At 47.0% G+C, this 23427-nt stretch overlaps 1 protein-coding gene across 1 annotated transcript in view; it reads left to right on the forward strand.

Annotated features, from left to right (window-relative positions):
• FAT3 (FAT atypical cadherin 3) overlaps positions 1-23427 on the forward strand; it is a 663645-nt gene that overhangs the window by 589857 nt on the left and 50361 nt on the right. The window contains exons 14-19 of the mRNA XM_059412525.1: positions 12079-12468; positions 15074-15288; positions 16752-16889; positions 17838-17981; positions 20830-21027; positions 22377-23175. Coding sequence (XP_059268508.1) covers positions 12079-12468; positions 15074-15288; positions 16752-16889; positions 17838-17981; positions 20830-21027; positions 22377-23175 — 1884 coding nt within the window. The remainder of the gene's footprint in view (positions 1-12078; positions 12469-15073; positions 15289-16751; positions 16890-17837; positions 17982-20829; positions 21028-22376; positions 23176-23427) is intronic.

The following is a 23427-nucleotide window of genomic DNA, read 5'->3' on the forward strand; positions in this document are numbered from 1 at the left end:
GACATCCTATCTCCTCCTTGTCACATTTGCCTGTTACTTTGGGAAGCAATGGTGGACTGTGACATCCTATCTCCTCCTTGTCACATTTACCTGTTACTTTGGGAAGCAATGGTGGACTGTGACATCCTATCTCCTCCTTGTCACATTTGCCTGTTACTTTGGGAAGCAATATCCTACAGTGGCCTTGGGAGGAGACCGGATGAAATATTCCAATTCCAACCTTTACTGTCTCACCTTACATAAGCTCTGCAGCCCTTTTGAACCCCACTTCCTCTCTGAAAAAATGGGAGATACGAATTCCTTGTTTCCCCACCAGACCATGAGCTCTTGGAGGGCTAGGGTACTGCCTTCTGTGTCACCAGCCCTGCCATGGACCAGCCACCCAATACATACCCCACACCTATCTGTTGAACTGCCAAGTTGTTGGACGAACCACGTGAGCCATTCCAACATAACTTCTAATGTTATGTCTAGTGCGTATATGGGTTCCTTCTGCCACTCACAGAGCCTCAAATCCCTCGTGGAGGAAGCCTCAGGTGCTGGAAATTAATCTCTCCATCTCCGTTGGGAAGAATGTGAGTGCTTTCTGTCACACAGGGCTTAATTTGGGACCATGAAATGACCCTCTATGCCTAAGAAATTAGGATCCCTTCAGTTGATTAGAGCCCTACAAAAACTACTCCCTCCCAAATTCCAGGATCCAACACCAGAAGAAAAATAACCCACAAGAACCAGACAAACATGTTACAGCCCTGACTGTGCATTAGAATCCCTTTGGGAGTTTCTAAAAATAAACAGCCAAAAATAAACACAAACAGCTGAGTGCTCCATCTCCAAAATCTGATTCAGAAATTCTGAGAGAGGGTTGGGTAAGCACCTTTTTTCCTCTTTTTGACTGTGATGCCTTCCTGGTTTAGAAGACTTTGCCTTTGTCACATATAAGTTGTTGTCATTATTATGGTTTTTTAAAACCCCGTTTCTTCAGGGGGTGCCTGGGTGGCTCAGGGTCGTGGGAACATGAAATCAGATGGAGCCCTGTGTCAGGAGCTTGTGCATGGAGCCTGCTTGGAATCTGCTTGAGATCCTCTCTCTCTCCTTCACCCTCTGCCCCTCTACCCACCCCCACCTGTGGGCATGCTGTCTCTAAAAAAAAAAAAAGGAATAAATAACAAAATAAAGTAAAATTCAATTTCTTTCAAACAGGGAATCTAAACCAATGAGATAGCTGATTCCTTCCATAAAGGAATATATTAATGAAGGGCTTTAGCACCACTCCCTATAGGGAGGGAATAGTCAGGGGATTCGAATTTCTACGGTTGATGGTAGTGATTCACTGCCACTTACTCACCCATTCACACAGGACTTCACTCCTGGGTGCCATGAGGTTCGGTAACAGCTTCTGAGCTTCTCCGTGGGTCAGTTCTGATCCAGCATGCAGGGATTCAGAGTATGGATTTACAGGAGTGCTGGTGTCTTGGGGAATTTCCACCTACTGCTGGGCATTTTGTGCAGACACTACGGACCCCCTATACCCCCACTTTTCCTGCCTCTTCAGGGTATGTTGAGGCGCAGTGGAGTGTGCTCGTCAGCTTTGCGTCACCGTACTCACTATCATTTCACCTGTGAAGCCTCCTTGACAGGCCCCATGATGTTGTCCGTCACCTGTGGGGAGCTCCTTATATAACTTCTCACAGATTACAAAAAGCTCCCCACTCGGACAGCCTCTTCCTCCTACTCCTCTAGTCTTCCTTCTCTCTCAGCAGATTCATCCATTCACTTATTCCCAGCTTTCCATTTACTCTAGCTCTGTTTATCATAGCTATGGTAATTTGCTAGTGGTTCTGAAAATAGACAGCTTTAGCTTCTGCCCTTCTAAACCTCTCATTTAACAGTACTGAGCCCTTTGCCCTTCTGCGAGCACCCAGTATCATCATTCTTGACTTCAGGTGTGTGCGCGTCACCGAAATGCCCCTTCTTCTCAACACTTTTCCACTTTGGTACTCCTGACAACTCCTATCTTTCCTTCATGACTCAACTGAGTTGTTTTCCTCCCTTGGAAATGTCTATTGGCCGTCCCTCTCCAACAATCAACTAAATCCATGATTGTCTCCTGACAGATGGGAGACATTGAGGGGCTGTGATTCTTCTGTGCACTTCTAGTGTCTACCCTTGGCAGGAGTTCTATGAGGATTTATTGGATGGAAGTGATTTATTGGAGCGATGAATGATTGATCCGGTGGTCATACATAACTACCCTCTTCAGAAACATTTTTAGTATTATCACATAGAACATAGAAGTTCTAAGTTCTGTGTTTGCATAGAACATAGAAGTTCTATGCACCAATAAAGTCAGAGTTTCAAGTACTTTGATGAATTCATTTACCCACACTTGACTCTCCTGGGCTTAGGAAAGTGCCAAGCCATAGATGGTTGAGAGGGTTTATTTCTAGATGAATTGCAGCTTTTGAGGTATCATGGAAGGTAGTGTCGCTCACCAGCGGGGCTGGCTATATGGGACTGCAGCCTTTGCATATAGTCCTTTACTTAGAAGGACACCATGTTGGTTTATCACTCTGCTGGGGCTATGCTGAACTTTACAACTTTTTAAAAATGAGGGGCCTTGCATTTTTATCTTTCATGGAACCTCTCAATCATGTTGCCAGTGCTGCCCAGCAGAGCTGGTACTAGCCCAACTGGAGAGTCCCCAGTCTCTGTGGTATCATCAGGATCTCTCCAACCCTGACTGGGGCTCCTTCTGTCCTTTTTGACGATTTTGGGGATTCCTGACCCCAGAGTTGGTATCTCGCCTGGGGGAATGCTCCAGTGTCAGTCATCACCCAATGAAAAACTTGTAAAAGGCACTTAAAACAGAAATAATCAAGAGAGTCTATTTAAAGTCTAACTTGAAAAGTAATTGCAGTTCTATGGACCTCTTAATGGCAACTGTCTTTTATTTTCTATCATCTGAATGCCTATTTTAAAGACATAAAAAAGTGGTCAGTTTGAGCTCTTTTGCTATAATGGGATTTTATTTGCCTTCCACAAACAATGAGAGGAGATTTGAGGGTAACCATTTTCTACTACTTAATTTAAGGATACAAAATAGTTCAAAACAGTGTATCACTTAAAATAACTCAATAATGAAACCTTGACCAAAAAACATTTTCTAAGTAAAGTCAGTGTGTTTAGGAGCACAAGAAAAAAAAAAAAATGGGGAATGGAAATACCCAGAAAAAGAATGCTTATACAATATATAGATATCCTTTTCTACAAGTACTTCAAATGACATGTATGTTGAGAACTGAACTGGCCTGGAAAATAACTCTGAAATTTGACTGTTTTCCAAAATTTCCAAAATTGGTAGTAAATTTTCCATACATAATTATTATAATAGTCCTTTTACTTGCTAGAAACATGATCTGTGTCCACTATAAAACCTAGAAAGATAGGCAAAAGGAAAAATAAGTCAATTCTAACCACTGTTAGGGTTTGGGTGAAGTATCTTCCACCTTTTTTCTTTACAAAAATGGACCCCAAAACTAGATATGATTTTGTAACCTCCTCTTTTCACGGGCTCAGAAACATAGTTCTGTGTCGCTCTATATTCTTTCACGCTTTTGTGTGATTGTGTATGTAGTATTCTGTGATATGAATGTACTGTAACTTATTCAGCCAGTCCTCATTCTTGGACAATTGGGTAGTTGCCAATTTTATTAACAAATGCAAATATCCATTTGGCAATAGTTTCTGTATATATGTGTGAACGTTTTGTGTACATCTTTAAAAATGTTATTTATTTATTTATTTATTTTAGAGAGAGAGGTTGTGTGTGTGTGCACATGAGCAAGTACAAGGGAGGGGCAGAGGGAGAGAGAAAGAGACAGAGAACCTCAAGCAGACTCAGCTCCCCACTGAGTGTGGAGCCCGACGCAGGGCTCGACCCTCAGATCCAAGAGTTGGACGCTTAATCAGCTGAGCCACCCAGTACATTTTTAATATCAAATATTAGCAACTTCTCTCTGATGCAGCCATTTGGGACTCTTCTGTTCTTCAACACACACACTTTCCAGTGTGTGCCGTGTGCTTCCCGCCTCCCTGTGCTGTGTTAGCTCATATTCTTGCTTTGGTCCCCCACTTGCTCCTTCTGTAATTCAGCGTTCCTTGCTTTCTGGCTGTGTGCGGGGCCCTAGACTCAGCACGGAGATACAGAAATCACAAGACACAGTCCCTTTGCCTAAAAGCTACATTAATCAAGTGGGAGAGAGGACATAACTGATGATACTGTAAAAATCCTGTTAAGGGAGCACAGAGAAAGAAGTAACTGGGGAACTGAAGGAAGCTGTCCCGAGGAAACCTTACAGAGAGCGTGCAGAATGTTGATCAGAGAAGGAGGGGAAGAGAGTGGTCTGAGTAAATGGACAAGCATGAGCAGAGGCCTGGAAGGGTAAGTGTGCATGGAGTCTTTATAAAAGCCAGGGGAGGCAGCACACAGTGGAAGGGGCAAGAGGTAACACTCATAGGGTGGACTGGGACTGGAGGGCAGAGGATTGGAAAGCCGTCCTCAAACGTCTCCACTCTGACTATAAGAAGTGAGCAGTCAGGAAGGCTGGGTGTCTTAGTCGGTTAAGCATCTGCCTTTAGCTCAGATCATGAGCCCAGGACCCTGTGATCGAGTCCCGCATCAGGCTCCCTGCTCAATGGGAGCCTGTCTCTCCCTCTCCTCCCTGCTTATGCTCTCCTTCGCAATCTCTCTCTCTCTCTCTCAAATAAGTAAATAAAATCTGTAAATTAAAAAAATAAAAAAAAAAGGAAGAAGAAAAAAAAAGAGGAAGTGAGCAGTCAGTGACTATCTTGAGCCGCTGAGGCAAAACTGGATGGAGAGTTTTAAGCGCTGACCTCTGGTTAAGTTTGGCCACGAGGGGAAAGCCTCTGAGGTAGTTAGCCATCAGGAGTCTCTGGCTACAGTCTAAGTGAGACTAGAGAGGAGCTTCACCTGGCGGCGAGACCTGGCCACAGACCATCAAGAGATGTCTCCAAGACAGAATCAAAAGAACCTGCCATTCCAATTCAGAGGTGAGAAGGACACTGAGGGAAGGCATGCAGGAAAATCTAAACCCTCTAGTTTATTTTATTTTTTTAAAGATTTTATTTATTTATTTGACACACAAAAAAAGATCACAAGTAGGCAGAGAGGCAGGTAGAGAAAGGAGGAAGCAGGCTCCCTGCTGAGTGGGGAGCCCAATTCGGGACTTAATCCGAGGACCCTAGGATCATGACCTGAGCTGAAGGCAGAGGCTTTTTTTTTTTTTTTTTAAGATTTTATTTATTTATTTGACAGAGAGAGATCACAAGTAGGCAGAGAGGCAGGCAGAGAGAGAGAGAGAGAGAGAGAGAAGGAAGCAGACTCCCTGCCGAGCAGAGAACCCGATGCGGGACTCGATCCCAGGACCCTGAGATCATGACCTGAGCCGAAGGCAGCGGCTTAACCCACTGAGCCACCCAGGCGCCACCATAAACCCTCTAGTTTAAATAATTCCTCATCAATTGTTAAACTCCTAGGTTTAGAGACGGTGTCCTTTGGGCTCCCCTCCCCTCAGAGCTGTACCCAGACTAGTCAAACAGGTGGCACTTGGCAAAACCTGATGAAATGCAAGGGTCATGTCCAATGTCTGCTGTGAGAAAGACAGAACCCTTGCCCCTGTCAGAAGTAACTACTGTCTTTTAGGGATAAGGCCGTCAAAAAAGAATGCAATGACGTACTCAAGAGCCAAAGCTTTGTCTATCATTTTTCTTCAAGGGATAATCCTTCTAGCTTAAATAAGAGCGTGCCTTAGTCACCAAGTCTGGGCCATAAAGACTGTGAAAACTCAATATACTTGTGGGATTTCTGGCACTGATGAATAGGCATTAATGAGAGCCGGAAAAGTGCTGGTTCAAAACCAATGTATTAGACTGCCGGCAGTGTGGGATTGGGGGACTGACCAAAATGGAACATGAAGGAACTGTCAGGGGTGATTGAAATGTTCTAGATGCCAATGAGAGCCACGGTTCCATGGGGGTATACATTTGTTAGAATTTATGGCTGGACACTTAAAATGTGTTCCTGTGGCAATACACTAATTATGATGCCTCAGGATAACAATAAAGTTGATGAAAAAAAAATAAGTGATGAGAACCAAAATTTAGAAGGTTACTAGAGTCTGATTGTTGAGATTATTTCAGATCATTTCTTCCCCAGATAGCTATTCCATTGGAATTCAAATTCTTTTATTAAAAGCCAGTCTAGGGGTGCCTGGGTGGCTCAGTTGTTAAGCGTCTGCCTTCTGCTCACGTCATGATCCCGGGGTCCTGGGATGGAGACCCGCATCTGGCTCCCTGCTCAGCTGGAAGCCTGCTTCTCCCTCTCCCCCTCCCCCTGCTTGTATTCCCTCTCTCATTGTGTGTGTCTCTCTCTGTCAAATAAATAAATAGCATCTTTTTTAAAAAGCCAATTTATAAGAATTGAGCAGAGCCCCCATTTTTACTGGGCTTCCTAAAGACCAGATGCTGTGCATTTTGCTGGGGGTAAGCATGTCACAGATAAAGGTCCTGATAGAGTCATAACTGCCTCCGACCGAAAACCCCAAAGCAAGCATGACAGGGCTCTTGCAGTTTCCTTAAGCTTAGAGAGCTTGATGTTAGAAGGGAGGGCAGAAAACATTTTTTCCACGTTATAACAATCTCAATGTACCTGCTGCGTCGCCATTCAGATTCAGTGCTGAATCTAACACCTTTAACAATCTCAAACATAAAGGTGAGTTCTTCTGACACTGGGTTAGATCCCTGGGAATGATCCTACAGTGAGCTTTCTTTCTCACTGAAGTGATAAAACCTTGCTCGAAGCCATATATGTGAACTCTGAACCCTTAACTGAGTGGTAAGAATGGCTGTGCTAAGTTTTCTTCCCATCCAGGATATTCCAGTAGCTCATCATGATGAGGTTTACTTTGTACTTCAGTGATGAAGCCTACGTATGCCCATGCCTGCAACTTAATGAGCACTTTGAGAGTGGGGGATGATCTTTTGGAAATATAAACGAAACTCGCTCTCTTGGTTTAATCTGGACATGAAGCACGGTCTAGAAGGTCGTTCTGGGCCTCAACTGACCTGGGCTCTGTCACTTTAAAAATGAAGAGACCTGAGACCCAGGGAAGAAGTTAAGTGACCTGTCCAAGTACGCTTGGGTAGTTTGGGCAGTTTGGGCAAACCATAGGCCAGAGGCAAGATCTCCTTCCAGAACTGGACCACTTTATCTGAAAGCATTCACAACTTTGACTTTTATGTGCTGTTCCATGCCCAAAAGATCTATCATTCCATTTGGCTGAGTTGAGAGGAACCTAACCGTCATTTAGAAACCTTCCAAGGAAGGGAATATAGATGCCCTTGGCCACCCCTACCCCCGACCCCCCGACACACACACAGTCTCACAGCATTCCCAAACTTGGAATTTTTAGAGGTTCTTTCTTCCCTCCAAGCCCACTCCACAAAATGCCACTGCCTCTGACTTCCTTTGAGCAAATCGGGATTTTAATCACTCTCTTTTTACTTGATTTTTATCCTCTGAAGACCTGCCTGCTCCGTTTGCCACAGTTAAGGCGAAGAAACTTCACTTACAGTGAAAGGCGTGCTTCTCTCAGTAGCCTGTCATTTCAGCATTTTGAGAAGCTAAGTAGCTCCGTCCTCATTAAATTAGGCTCAAATTGGAGAAAAGAATTACATACTTAAAAACACAGACACAAAATGATGGATTAATGTTATACCTTAATATAATACATGGTGTCATGTAGTAAGAGCATTAGGCCAATTAGCAAGCAAGTTTTCTACTCGGGTTCATCTTTTCTGCTGGGGAACATAGCAAAGGGATGGTGATTTGAAGGATGGCATTTATCCTACGCCCTTGGGTAGAAAGTTACCTCTTCAGCGACATGACCTTCATTCATTTAGCAAAGATAGCTCCCATCACATGGTAACACAGCAAAGATCCAAGTACTGCACCTCCAAATTGGCATTTACCCATCTGACTTTATTTCTAGAAATCATCGAAATCCATTGCAGTTGGGTCCAAATGGGAATTTTAAAATATTCCAAAAATATATTCTGCTCATTTCTTGAGAGCTACCAAATCATAAGTGATACCATTAAGCAGGTTTGTTGGTTTGAGGTGTTTTTTTTCCCCTCCCCCTTTTCTGGTCTCGCTTCCGTATCAGTCTGATTGGGAACAGAAAGGAGAAGGAAACAATAAATCTCGCAGTTTGTCCTGGTGTGAATGCCCAAGGTACTGTCAGAAGCAAAATGTATGGGAAGTGGGGGGGAGTTTGGGTCAGCAGCTTGGTGGGGGTGGGGGTGGGGGGAGGGAAAGGGATGGCTTTCTGCTGTGGTAAAGCAGAAAAAAACCCGTCACCGAATTTAAATGAACAGAATCTGCCTGGAGGGGAGCCGTGGTCTTTGTGTGCTGATTAATGTCAGCCTTGTAAACGGAGCTCCAACAACACGGCTCTCTGGCTAGCCCGCTGAGCAGGATGCTCAGAGAACACAGCATCTCCTGCTTGAGGATGGGAGCAAAGCCCGGCTCCTCTGAAAAGGCTGGAAGAGAAAGCGGCAGACGGGGAACATACGTGATAATTTTAATTAGATTTTAGCTGTCTGTCCCAGTGAAGGAAACCCAAGGCAGCCATGAGAGGCACCTTGCCTTCAGGCCCTGCTGCCACAGCCGGGTGTGGCTCCAACCCCTTCCTCTCCTCACTCAGCTCTTCCTGAACGCCCCTGCTGTCAGAACAGCAAGTCACAAATTCCCTTCTTCTGGACGATCTCCAGGCCTGAAGGGGCATCGTGTCTGGGAGCAGATCTCTGGAAATCCTCAAGGGGCTTTGCCTAGGCAACCCAGGACTTTGTCCCTTGTGCTTACCTAAAAATGTAAGTGGCCAGGGGCAAATCCGTCAGTCCTTGGTCTGTGCCTCAGAGAAGTGGGTCTTGTAGTTGTGAGCAGATGCTCAGATGAAAGACCCTGCGTGAACTTCCTGCTCCATCTCATCCTTGGTAAGAGCCGTTGGTCTTCCAGATGCTGGGCATGGAAGTCAGATCCATAGGCCGCGTGTGGGATTTGAAAAGCCGTGTGGTATATTTGTGTCCATCGCCGATGTGTTTCCATAAATCTGTGCTTGTGATTTTGAAAAGTTTCCTGAGAGCAGCTAATCAGTCCAGGCCACCTCTGGGTCACATAACCAGCTCTGACACCCAGGCAGCACTCTTGGAACACTGGGTATATTCACCCCCAGAATCGCTGAAGAATTTAAACTTGGAGCCACCCCGCAAAGGGTCAGAAAACATCCCTGAAACCTCTGCTCTGGGGCTTTATGTCAAGGGACAGCAAGGGAAGAGGAAAGCCTTCTTGTTTTTAACCCCCACACCAATAAAATCAGAAGTTGGTGTTTATATATCACAGGGTAGTTGTTTTGAAAGAGAAATAAAAGTAAATGATGAAACTTTGGGGAAAAATGGACTCTCTGGAATGGAACCAAGAACAAGCTCTCTCAGTGTTGACCTTTTGGTGAAAGCCACATACTGCAATTTATGTCATTCCCTCTAGATATATGATTTTATTGGTTTGCTGGGAATTTTGGCTTAAGGGAAATTACACATTGTGAGGGGGAGGTAAAGTGTTTAACTCTTATTACTGCCAAATGCCTGACCCCATGGTAAGGTGTTATAGTGGAAAACAACACAGACGGAGGCCCTCCCCTCTAAAAGCTTACATTCTAGGAGTCCATGATTCGCAAGAGACATTTTCAGTTGGCCATTCTAGCTAAAGACCCTTGATTCATGGCTGTCTTCATTAAGAGCATTTAGAATCAAGGGGCGCCTGGGTGGTTTAGATGGTTAAGCATCTGTCACCATCACAGGTCATGATCTCTAGGTCCTGAGATCGAACACATGTCTGACCCCCAGCTCAGCAGGGAGTCTGCATCTCCCTCTCCCGCTGCCTCTCCCCTGCTTGTGTTTTCTGTGTGTGTCTCTCTCTCTTAAATGAATAAATTTTTAAAAATCTTTTTTAAAAAGCATTTAGGATCAAAATAATGCTTTTTCAGCCTACAAAGTTATTACATTTTGCCTCTTACAAATCTTCACACCTGCTGAATTTGGGGTGCATAAACTATTTTGAAATGCTAAAGTCCTCTGATGAAAAGAGTTAAATCGGTCTCCAGAACCAGAACTCAATCAGATCATCATTCACTAATTTGTTGGTTGTTGGTAGACATGTCCTGGCTGATAAGTTCTAGCTTTTGTGTATATTAAGGTAAAATGATATTTTGGTTAAGTAAGCACCTTCCTTTAAATCACAGAGCTTGAGGTCACCTTCTGAGCAGGTATTCTCCCTTCTTTGATGGAGGGCTCCAGGCTCCCTGGCCACTGGATTTCTTTTTTCTCTTTACATCCCCTTATGGCCTCACCCATTCTCATGGCTCTGCACAGCACCTGAATGCTGGCAGCCGCCCATTCATAGCTCGCGTGGACCTCTGCTCTGATCTCTAGCCTCCTGTGCTAGCTCCCTACTTGAGTCTCCACTTATGTATAAGATGCCCATCTCGAATTTAATCTGTCCAAAATGGGGCTCCCATGGGGCGCCTGGGTGGCTCAGTGGGTTAAAGCCTCTGCCTTCGGCTCAGGTCATGATCCCAGGGTCCTGGGATTGAGCCCCACATCAGGCTCTCTGCTCAGCAGGGAGCCTACTTCCTCCTTTCTCTCTGCCTTTCTGCCTACTTGTGATCTCTGTCTGTCAGATAAATAAATAAAATCTTTAAAAAAAAAAAAAAATGGAGCTCCTGGCCTGTCGTCCTCATCCTCCTGCCATCCCCTCTGACCCTGCCGATGGCAGCTCCTTCTTTTCAGCTGCTCAGGCCCAAACCTGAGTCATCCCAGGATCTTCTCTTCCTCTCACACCCTGTATCCTGCCAGCCCCACCATCAGAAATCAGCCTTATCACCTACGTGTTCAGAACAGGCTGGCACCGACCAGTTCTCATCATCTGAGAGGCCTGAGCGAGCTGCCGCTGTCACATGCCTGAGCTCCTGTGGAAGTCGACCAGCTGTCTCGGCTGGTTCGCTCGCTCGCTGCTTGTCCTGCTCTTTGCACCCAGCAGCCTGAGTGATCCTGTTAAAATCTGAGTCCCATGTCATGACCTCCCACCTCAGAGACTCAGCTGGCTTCCCACCTCAGCACCACAACCCCACGCTTTCTGCTCCCCAGCCTGCTCTCACCCAGAAACCATCTTCTACTCCTTTCTTCCTGACTGTGTCACATGGGCCTTCTGGACGGTGCCTTCAAACACACCAAAGGGGCTTCCACATCTGCCCTCGTGGGTCCCTCTGCCTGCCCTCTTCCCTACCCTACCAACAACTGTGCTGTTCACTCCTTCCCCTCCTTTGGGTGTTTATTCAAATGTCAAGGCCTTCCGTGACCACCTTGTTTAAAGTGACCACCCTTCCCTCCACTTCACACACACTCTCTCACTGCAGTATTCCCATCACCCCTTACGGCTTTATTTTTCCTTCTTTTTACTCCCTAACATACCATTTATTTTACTCTTTATTGCTTGTTAATTTCTTATTTACTCCCACTAAGTGTAATAATTTCCTCAAGAAATGTTTGACTCTTGTCCATTGCTAAAATCCCTAGCACCTAGAATAGTGCCTGATCAATTCCACACACACACATGTGTTGATGGAATGGATGAATTTGTATTTCTCTTTCTGTGGCACATCGTTACCCGTATATCTATTGACATCTTGGACTTTTTCTTTAAAAATATGTGGGCTTCTTTAATATGTGAAGAATACACGACTACTTACATTTCTTGCCAATATTTTACATTTCCTTACCATTTAATTTAATTGTATATTTTTAAAACTTTTGTAGGACCACAGCTGTTGGTTTCTGTCAGTACAGATCTTTGAGCAGCCCCCTAAGTCAGCACAGCCATAAAATTCTAGTGCAGAGCGTCAAGCCATGCTCTTGTCACTAACCTTCTCATGTCTCCCGCAGGCATCAACAGGAAGGTGGTGTACTCCCTGGCGGACTCTGCCAACGGGTTCTTCTCCATCGACAGCTCATCGGGCATCATCATCCTGGAGCAGCCGCTGGACCGAGAGCAGCAGCCCTCCTACAATATCAGCGTCCAGGCCACCGACCAGAGCCCCGGCCAGGCTCTGTCCTCTCTTGCCACGGTCACCATCACCGTCCTGGACATTAACGACAACCCGCCTGTGTTCGAGAGGAGGGACTACCTGGTCAGTGTGCCTGAGGACACCTCCCCGGGCACCCAAGTGCTTGCTGTTTTTGCCACCAGCAAAGATATCGGCACGAATGCTGAGATTACGTATCTCATACGGTCTGGGAATGAGCAAGGGCGATTTCGAATCAACCCCAAGACAGGTGGGTACAGGCCAACCTGCTCAGAACTCTCAGCTTCAGTATATCCTGCTTCTCTTAGCCTTCTAACTGAACTTTGGGTGGACTCTTTTTCCTCCTCCTCCCTCCCTCCCACTAGAAGCACATCTTCTCATGGCTGGGCCTGCGTGCTGATGTGAGGGGTCCTTCTGGTACCTGCTTCTGGGGATGCCCACTGCCAAGTGTTAAACCCCTAGCTGTGGGCTCATTCAGCAAACACTTGACCTCTAGGTGGGCTCTAGTAATGTCTCGGAGGAGGAAGGCTCGGGATTAGCAATGTTGCTCATAGATGGGGGACAGGAAGTAGTATTTGCATACCAAGCATAAGGGTTTGTTTCTTTCCCTGTCTTTTCTGTTTTTGCTTTGTTTCATTTTTTGTTGTTTTACCTGGATCATTGTGTTTATGTGTGTGCAAGTGCTCCTAGAATCTAGGAGCGCTTTTCCCCGTCCACGCTCAGGCTTCCACTCTCTGGTCACCCACCCAAGCAGATGCTGAAAAGTGGTGTGTGTGTGCACGGTGACACGCAGACCTCATCAGCTCAGCACCCTGGTCAGATGGAACCCGCCCTGTGCTGGAGTCCCGCCCCCTACTCCCAGTCAGAAGACTCCCAGGCCTCGTGCTTTGCAAACTCAGGGACGGTGCCTCATCACCTAGTGAAAACATGTCTAGAAAGAAATCAAGAGAACAAAAAGAGGACACTAGGGCTTTCTTTTTATTAGGGAGTTAACTATTGGGGGCACTTAGGACCATAAAGATAGTAATTCAAGAAACAAGTTTGGGTATTCCTTGAAGAGTAAATATAACTTTCCACTATGTATTTATAATGTTTGTATCAATGTTTTCAAAGCACTTTCATAGATACTCTCATTTGCCTACCTATTCCCCTATAAATAATCTTAGTCAAGGCAGGCCCATTTTTCAGGTAAGAAAGGTAAGTCTCTCCCACTTTCCGTCCGTTGGACACAAGGAAAATGTACTTGTTGAGCAAGGTAGCAAAGGTGGCAAAAATTCTCCTTTGAATAATTCAGTTAACATCAACAGGAAACTATCATAATTAGCAACATTTACTTAACATAGTGAATACGCCAGATTCCTATTAAATTGTTAGTTATTTCTCTCCTTTCCCGTGTGAGGAAAACAGAGCTTTGAAGAGGTTAAGTAAGTTCTCCAGCGCCCACTGGGAGTCAGTGGGGGAGCCACGATTTGAGCCCAGATCTTCCTGATTCTGGAATGCACACTCTCACTCCATTAGGCCCTACTCTGCTGGGTGGGGGTGGTGCAAAAAAGGGAAGGAGATACAATCCCTGCCATCAGGTTTAGGAAATATTGGTGGAAAGAATTGTTTTTGCTTTGTTTCATTTTTTGATATTGATGGAAGAATTGCATTAGCAGCTTCTCCCAGCAGTAACTCTGTTTATTATGGTCCCTACTTCAAATTAAAATGTATGGGATTTCCCTCATTTAAATATGTGTTAGACTTGGTCTGTCTAGTTGCGGTCATTGTATATGAACACCATGGGGAAATGGTTAAGTGCTGTTTAAGTTTGGCACTGGACAACAAGACTGGAATACAAAACAAAGCACTAAGAGTGGTAACTGCTGAGAAAACTTAATTATGGGGGAAAAGAGGCTCTTGTTATAGGTATGACTTTGTTTCTCACCTTAAATAGAAGGGCAAGTTTAGCAGCTAGGGAAGGTGATGGTTTGGAGATGTGAATGGATGTGACTTACTGATCTTGGTCCTAATGATTGTTTTCCAGTAGGCAGAGAGGTGAATGCCCTTGAGAACAGCTCTGCAGGCAGGACTGTGACCAGTTTCCAGTTGCGGAATGCAGGATTGGGTCACCTCACCAGAAGGGGATATAGTGGGAGGGAGAGGCACTCTCAGAGCCCCTCCAAGGGGTGGCACCTCGCCAGGGACTTTCACCTGTTCTACTGGCTTAATTTGAATTGCACTATGATATGGACACCATGTCCTGTAGTTGTGGACACTAAACTCACATTTACTGTTTGACTGCTAATCCCAGGTATTTGCTTTTCGTTAGGTCACTGTACCTTGAGCTGTCTGAGCTCTTTGTCCTCTTTGTGCTGTAATAGCTTTAGATAAGCACATCATAACTTGGCACAGCACGTTAGTGGTTAATTGAATTCAGCGAAGTCTGTGGCGGGGTGGGGGGGTCATGAAATCACAGCCCCACATCTCAGCTCATTCTCTGTCTGCCTGTGTCCAATTAAAGGATCATCAGGAGACCCTTATCAGGGAAGCTTGTTTCTGTCCCTTTTCCCCAGCCGCATAGAGGCGAATAATGCCAGACAGTTTAGGGCTGCTTGAGAGAAGTTCAGAAACTATTGTAAAAACCGTCAAAGACTTTTTTTGTCCAGTGTTGCATCTGATGGATGGCTGTGTTTTAACTGACAGCATTAATCAGACTCTGAAATGCATTCCACGGGGCATTAAATAAACAGATTCCTGAATATCTACAATTCCTGGCTGGAGATGATGTTATAAATATTCCCATGATTACGGAACTGCTGACCAGTGTTTTTTTCCCCTAATCAAATCTAAAAACTTCCCATTTTTCTTCAAAGGGGGTATTTCTGTCTCTGAGGTCCTGGACTATGAATTATGCAAAAAGTTTTTCCTGGTGGTGGAAGCCAAAGACGGGGGTACACCAGCTCTCAGTGCGGTGGCCACCGTCAGCATCAACCTCACGGATGTGAACGACAACCCTCCCAGGTTCAGCCAGGATGTTTACAGCGCTGTCATCAGTGAAGATGCCTTGGTCGGTGACTCTGTCATTCTGGTAGGTGCCAGTGGGCGGCCCAGATGCCTGGGACTCATGATTCCAAATAGAGTGAAAAAGTGAGCAAAAGTTACCTTGGGTTCTCGTCATACTTTCTGTATTCAGGGTCTTTTTGTCCCCAAGAACTCTAGTCAGTCACCAATCTTTCAGCTGTTCCTTCTTTTATACATTGGAAGGGTCTGATAAATTCGTTTATAGCAAGGTATAAATGACCAATAATTACTTTCTTTCTTGGAGTGTATGTTTTCCAAGAAAACAGAACAGACCATGGAATACATTTGTAATGATAGCTCTCACCAGTTTCTGACCTAAGATAATAAGTTATTACATGGCTAAGGATAAAATAAATTCACCCCCCAACCAGCACACACACACACACACACACACGCACGCATCCACAAAAAGTAGGGCAGTTTATATAGGAGCAAGATTAAGATTGATTGGCCACTCTTTTTTTTTTTTTTTTAAAGATTTTATTTATTTGTTAGAGAGAGAGAGAGAGAGAGAGAGAGCACAAGCACGGGCAGACAGAGTGGCAGGCTAGAGGCAGAGGGAGAAGCAGGCTCCCTGCCGAGCAAGAAGCCTGATGTGGGACTCGATCCAGGACGCTGGGATCATGACCTGAGCTGAAGGTAGCTACTTAACCAACTGAGCCACCCAGGTGTCCCTGATTGGCCACTCTTAAAGGAACTCCTTCTGGAAGGAATTTTTTTTCTAATACCAGTAAGAGCAAGCCATGTGTTAGGAGAACATGGGTCCTCTCAGACTTACAAATTACATGTTGGAAACCATCAGTCCCACGCTTATCATCATCACCATCACTACTGGACAAGTCCCTTCTGTCTATCCCTATCTTTGGCTCCTGCAGTACCAGTGGTGGACTTCCCAGGCCCTCTCTCCTTCCTGGCTGTGAAGAGACTACTTGCACCCACAGAAATCCCAATATCCCCAAAATGGAGCAGCAGACAGTGGGGCAGGTGTGTTTGCCATGTGGGAAAGGGAATTCTCTTTGGGCTTCCTTAACATGGAAATGCATAGATTTAGAGAATGCCTTGACTCCATGACAGAGACCATTGTTTTGCAGAATTAGAGAAAAAAAAAAAAAATCACCCAACTATCCCTATCAGTTAGCTTTGGCTCCACCCTTACCTGCTCAAGGCCTGAGGAAATTCATGTCTAACAAGCATCAAATGGCAGACAGACAGAAATCACTGGAAAGAAAATGGCGGCTCCAGTAATGGCACCTCGCTCATTCAGCCAAGCCGTCAGCTCTTCCAGTGGGGGGTGATCGTTGGCACTTGAGCACAGTGCCTAAGAAGACTGTCCCAGCTATGCCCATTTGTAAGACCTGGGACCCTAAGAATAAACCTTTTCTCGGTCTCTCCTGTAATGGTTTTGTTGTTGTTGTTTTGTTTTTTTGTTTTTGTTTTTGTTTTTGTTTTTTTTGCTTATGTCCCATGAAGCTAGTAGCAGAAGATGTGGATAGCCAGCCCAACGGACAGATTCGTTTCTCTATTGTGAACGGAGATCGGGACAATGAATTTGCCGTGGAGCCTGTCTTAGGACTTGTAAAGGTTAAGAAGAAATTAGACCGGGAACGGGTAAGCTAGTCTGGGCCAGCTCCCCTCACATCCACCCCCGTCCCTTCACTGGAATTCAGCACAGGCTCCCTGAGGAAAATGTAGGAAGATTCTCCACGCCAGATAATGACAGTAAATAGAATGGCCCGAAGGGCAGCATAACATATTGGGGAAAGAATTTTCTGCCAATAGATACGGGCAGTTTCTTATTTATGGGTGTTTTAAAGAAAGAGCAAAGGTGTGTCTTTCTGGATGCTTTGAATTTCAGTCCTTCCTAGAGTGAGAAGGCAAGAAAATACCTTCAGCATTGGGATCCTGTGGCCCTGGTCTCATCGGCAGCTTTAGGCCTAGGTGAGAAGTTACAAAAGGACCACCTGAAGATATTTAGGTCAGAAAGAATGATCCAGAAAACTCCTCCTGTGCCAAGGTTAAACTAAGTTTCTAAACATTGTGTGTTTTGACTAAAAATATATGCCTTCGGAGTGAAATTAAATATGGGAAAAGATGTCACTAAAAAGAAAAAGAACCTCCCTACGTGGCAGGTACCCATAACTCCTGAAGGATCAGAAGAAAAATAATGTCCGGGTAACAGCAATTGTGTTTGAAACAAAGGCCGAGAGCTGCAGTTCTAATCAGGGGTGGTTTGGCCCCTCCAGGGGACCCTTGGCAATATATGGGGACAGTTTTGGTTGTCCCAAATGGGCAGCAAGGGACATTGGCTTCTAGTGGGTCGAGACCAGGCGTGCCGCTAAACATCCTACAAAGGCACAAGCCAGGCCCCAGCAGCCAAGAATTACCTCAGGCCCACATATCAGAGTGTCGAGGTTGAGAAACCCCAATCTAGAGAACCAAGAGAGAAGGTGCCAGTTTTCAGCAGCCCGTGGCCGAGCCTGCAGCACCTCCGAGTGTGGGCAGCAGGACGAAAAGGCTGCCCTTCCTCACTGTCGTCGGCCCTCTGTGCTCTGGCAGGTGTCTGGATACTCCCTGCTTGTCCAGGCAGTCGACAGCGGCATTCCTGCGATGTCATCCACAGCCACTGTCAACATTGACATTTCCGACGTGAACGATAACAGCCCAGTCTTCACGCCTGCTAACTATACCGCTGTGATCCAGGTGAGCAAATCTGGGCCTGATACACTCAGCCTTCTTCCTCTGCTATGGTTTACTCATCGTTTTGTCCACTTTTTTTTCTTTTTTCCTATCAACTCATCCTGTTACGAGCCTGGGATGAAAGAGCCTGACTCTACCATAGCAGCTGACTGAGAACCACTGATGAGCACTGTTGCCAATGGCGTCCTTCCAGGGGTGCGGCTCTTTGCAGGCACCAACTCTCCCTACCACAGCCCAGTCAGTGAAGTGGGAGGGAGCAGCAACCCAACCCCCACTTGACAGTGAGGGAGCTGAGGGCCTAAGAGGTTCAGTAGCTCCCCCAAGATCCTGCAGCTTGTAAGTGTCAGAGTCGGGATTTGAACCCAGGTCAGTCCTCTGCAGAAACCACCCTCTTTTCACCCCCACAGCAGGCTGGCTTTCTGCCACTCCATGCAGTCCCGGCAGCAGAGGGAGATTGCTCCAAACTGTCTCATCTCTCCAAGACAGATCGGGTATCAGGAAAGAGCTGCTACTCATTAAAATCAATCTTCCAGAAGCAATTTGCTTAGCACTTTAAATCCACCTGCTCCTTAAAATCACACTGCAGGATGGAGTAGCTTCCTGCTGGTCTTCTGCTGTGGTGCAGTAGGGGAGTGGGGGTGGGCAGAGATGCCTCTTCTTCCCATGCATTTTTTAATTCAAAAGTTGTTTCATGAGCCCGGTGCTAGGGGCAGAGCTACCCACCCCCGCCCCCACCTTTCCAGCTCCAGGAGGGTCAGGGGATCCAGTCTGGGGATGCTGTGAGCAGGGAGGAGCTAGAGGCAATGGAGATTGATATGCAAGTTGTGGGGGGCGCCTCATAGAGTCCGGAGAACCAGCCATTGTCTCATCCAGTTTGGCCTCAGAATCACCTCTCATGGGGTCTGCAGGCTCTGTGGGTAGAAGGTGAGATGAGAGTGAGCCGGGGCCTGAGGGACCTCTTTGGAATAACATCAAGACTGTGAGTCTGGCCCTCCATGGCCGGCTCCCCACCTCCTCCGCCAAGATGTCCAGGACTCAGGCGGGAGAGGGGAGGTGCACCCCTCTGCTTCTCGCCTCCCACTTCGTCCACGAAATCTGATGCCTTCCCTGGTGGTATTTCGGTCTTCCTCTCCTCTCTGATGCTCTTTCCAGCAGTCCTGCTTGCTTCTCCCTCTCCCGCTTCCACCAAGCTGGCCCCTGGGGTCCACCCCTTCCTGCATTTCCCCTCCTGGAACACCGCTCTCCTGCCAGGCTGCCTCCCACAGTGGCACCGTCTGCCTCGCACAGCCTCTGCACACTCGCCCGGAAACAAAATGGGCTTTGCCTCCTCAACATTCGGGTTTATGACACCCATCGATCAGCTTGACAGACTGTTTTCACGTGCACCACGGGAAGTCAGCAGTGAAAGAAACAAGAATCTCAGCCATGAGCAGTGACCGTGGCTCACAGCAGCGCTGGGGCCTGTCTGCGCTTTCTCTCCCCCTTCCTTCTCAGATGCTGACCCCTGGGGCACACATTCTCTCTCTCTCTCTCCCTCTCTCTCCACTGGAGGAAATGGCCTTTATAAAGTGAGCAAACAAATCAATAAATCTGCTGTTTTGTGTGGTGCTGAGTGTGTTGTCACCATGAAACAGTAAATCTACCCTGCACTGAGGCCGCGCGGTGGCGGACAGCAGGGGGATCTGGTGTCTAGTCCTTGATGACCAAAAGGCCACTTGAGAGAAAGAGCAAAATAAGAATCTTTGAAGTCCATTTCTCTTCCTCCTTCAAAGAATGTGCCTCCCTTTTTTCCAACCCAGGATAATTCCCTTATCCCAACACATGGTTTTCATAAGACGAATCAGCACATAGAGCCTGAGTGTGCCTGCCCCAAGCATGACTCCCGTCCACACGGCAGTGTATCACGGTCTCCATCTCTGTGACCCAAACTTACTTAATGCTGAATCAATGTCATCAGCAGGCCTGACTAATGAAACTGACTTCAGGCCCAAAGCTGTGGACTTGCTGAAGTCTAAACAGAGGGGGGCCAGAAAACCAATGCCTAAGCTACAGAGAAATTTAATTTGGCGTTATCGGAGTGAGGAGAACCTTCAACCCTCGGAGGAGTGACAAAGAGCCTTTGTGTTTCTATTCTGGGGCACAGGCAAGAGATGGTTCTGCGAACTAATGCTTGAATGATAACATGAGGGTTTCCAAAAATTCTGATGACTTTAAGGATTTTTGTTCTCTTCATTCTTGGCCTAGGAACCAATCCACCCCCTTTCCCTTTCCTCGAGGAACATGGCAAACCCATGTTCTGAGGGGTGAGGCGTAAAGGCCCGATTCCCACCTGGCATGTGCCTTTGTGTGTTTACTGGGAAGTTGCCAGGAGGTCTCTTTACTTTCTCCCCAGAAAGTTCGATGTTGTGACACTGTGTCACAGTGTTGGGCCTCAGCATGATCTCCTGGTGACAGGATGTGACGAAGGGCCTTCCCATTCTGAAAGGCGGATGTTTTCTTGGCCTGAGAGGGTTTACGATCAACCACTGGTGGGCACCCTGTAGTCGAGAGCCATTGAGGTGAACTCAGGGCCTTTCCAACCTGTGAAGGACAAGATGGAGCCGGTGCCCGTCTGGGAGGTCCTCGTATGCATACCGGCAGCTCCTCAATGCACGGGGCAGTCGTGGGGAGGCAGCCAAGGATGCCGAACATGATGCTTACAGACGCCAGCATGTTTTCAGAAGACAAGATAATATCACAGGGAATCCCTTCTGCTGAAAGCCCTGTTTTCTAGCCGGTAATGATGGGGTTTTTTTTCAGTGTAAAGAGAGGTGTAATTTTATCTTCCTTTTTAATATCCTCTTTTATGCAGGAAAATAAGCCGGTAGGCACCAGCATCTTGCAGCTGGTGGTGACAGACAGAGACTCCTTTCACAACGGGCCTCCCTTCTCCTTCTCTATTTTGTCGGGAAACGAAGAGGAGGAGTTCGTCTTGGACCCGCATGGGATCCTGCGGTCCGCCGTGGTCTTCCAGCACACGGGGTCTCCAGAGTACGTGCTGTGTGTCCAGGTACGGCCCCGTCCTCTGTCCACATCAGGCCCCCGCTCCCTCGTGCTGGTTTCTGTGCCCATCGGATGGGTTTTCTTTGTTGAGCGAGTCAACATAATTCATTACCGTGCAGGAATGTTCCCCTTTTAATCTCAAATTCAATTTCACACCAATAAAAGCAGCTTCTTCGTGTGAAATTGAACAGGAAGGAAGGGAAGCATCCGTGTTCAGAAGGGACATTCCTGTAGCCTGTGCCAGGCAGATAGTCACTGGACCGAAATCTGCATTCTCCAAGTTCCTGGCATTCTAACTGACCCTCAGAGATGACTCGCTGGTCAAGGCTTGCAGCTCTATACCCACTAGAAATTGCCACACACTCCACCTGTCAAAGCTACCTAATGTGATTGAGGCATATCATGGCCTCTGCTTCTGAGGAGACCTTTGTTTGGTGAGTTGTCCCAGGGAGACAGGAGAGGCCAAGTCGGATGGCCATGGTCTCCCAACATGTCAGCTTACTCAAGATGAGTGGCCTATGTAAAGTGAAATAGGACGAAGAGGCAAAAAGGCCGGTATGGAAAGGCTTTGGCCAGGAGCAAGAAGTGAGTTCCCAGGATTGAAGTTTGCATATACGAAGATTTGGGTCCCTTCCATGAAACCAAGTGATTTTTTTTTTTACTCACAGTTGCCACAGAGGGCAACCCAAAGTCATTATTCATGGCAGCAATAATAACAATAATAATTATATTTGGATGGCATTTCGTTGTGTTCATTATTTCTTAGGGTAAGTTACAGCTTGCTCTGGTCCAAGAAACCTTCCAGATTAATGACTTTTGGCTCTGAGCACATCTGTGAATGCTCCAGTTGCTTTCCACTCCTCCAACAATACTATGTAAATAATTTGATATCACAGTAGAGGTACCAAGAGCAAGGAGAGACATTTCGAGCCTTCTCACAGAAGCTAGTACGGTTCCTTGCCTACACTTTCAGACTGGTAGAGAGTAGATTCTGCATCTCAGACTTTGGGAACACCACGGAGAGCTTCCTCGTCCTTGTCCCTAAGGAGAAACTACCTCCAGGTGCTGAGTTTCTACCTTCCTAAGGTCCCTGAGTGCACCAGTTACATTTCCTTTGTCCTTGCCTCACTGTGTCCTGTCCCGCCCTGCATGCTGACTGCTGCAGGAGCCAAAGGTGAGAAATCACTTCTCCTCCTGCAATGCACGTCCTCGGCAATTTCGCGGAACGGGAGCAGGGAATGGAGGAAGGAGCAAACACGGGTAAAGGAATAAACGTCTTCTCGGGAAGTTTGATTGGTTTTCCAATGATTCCGCTCTCTCTGAGTTTCTTGCCTTTCTCCCTCTTGGCTGTTTTAGGCAAAAGATTCGGGCAAACCCCAGCAGGTCTCCCACTCCTACATCCGCGTACGGGTCATCGAGGAAAGTATCCACAAGCCCACGGCCATTCCGCTGGAGATTTACATCGTCACCATGGAGGACGACTTTCCTGGTGGGGTCATTGGGAAGATCCATGCCACGGACCAAGACATGTATGATGTGCTCACGTTTGCCCTGAAATCGGAGCAGAAGAGCTTGTTCAAAGTGAACAGTCACGACGGGAAGATCATCGCCCTGGGGGGCCTGGACAGCGGTAAGTACGTGCTAAACGTGTCTGTGAGCGACGGCCGCTTCCAGGTGCCCATCGACGTGGTCGTACACGTGGAGCAGCTGGTTCATGAAATGCTGCAGAACACCGTCACCATCCGCTTCGAGAACGTGTCCCCCGAGGACTTCGTGGGGCTGCACATGCACGGCTTCCGCCGAACCCTGCGCAATGCCGTCCTCACACAGAAGCAGGACAGTCTGCGCATCATCAGCATCCAGCCCGTGGCGGGGACCACCCAGCTGGACATGCTCTTCGCCGTGGAGATGCACAGCAGTGAGTTCTACAAGCCGGCCTACCTGATCCAGAAGCTGTCCAACGCCCGGCGGCACCTGGAGAACGTCATGCGCATCTCGGCCATCCTGGAGAAAAACTGCTCCGGGCTGGACTGTCAGGAGCAACACTGCCAGCAGGGCTTGTCCCTGGACTCCCACGCGCTCATGACCTACAGCACGGCGCGCATCAGCTTCGTGTGCCCACGTTTCTATAGAAATGTGCGCTGCACCTGTAACGGTGAGTCTGATTTGGAGGCCCCCACCTCTTGCGCTACTCCCACCCCCGCTCCTGCACCTCTGCGGGTCTGCATAGACCCCAGTGCCCTTCACATAAGCGTGCGTTCGCTCACTCACAAAGTGTTTACTGACCACCTATGGTGAGTCAAAACACTGATGCCTGGCCAGGAGCAAGCAAGACAAGGGAATCCCCTCCTCCCGGGGATCAAACAGCTCACTGAGCAGCACAGACCAGCAGGCTAGCAGGTGCCCG

The sequence above is a fragment of the Mustela nigripes genome, chromosome 1, assembly GCF_022355385.1.
Source record: "Mustela nigripes isolate SB6536 chromosome 1, MUSNIG.SB6536, whole genome shotgun sequence".
NCBI lineage: Eukaryota > Metazoa > Chordata > Mammalia > Carnivora > Mustelidae > Mustela > Mustela nigripes.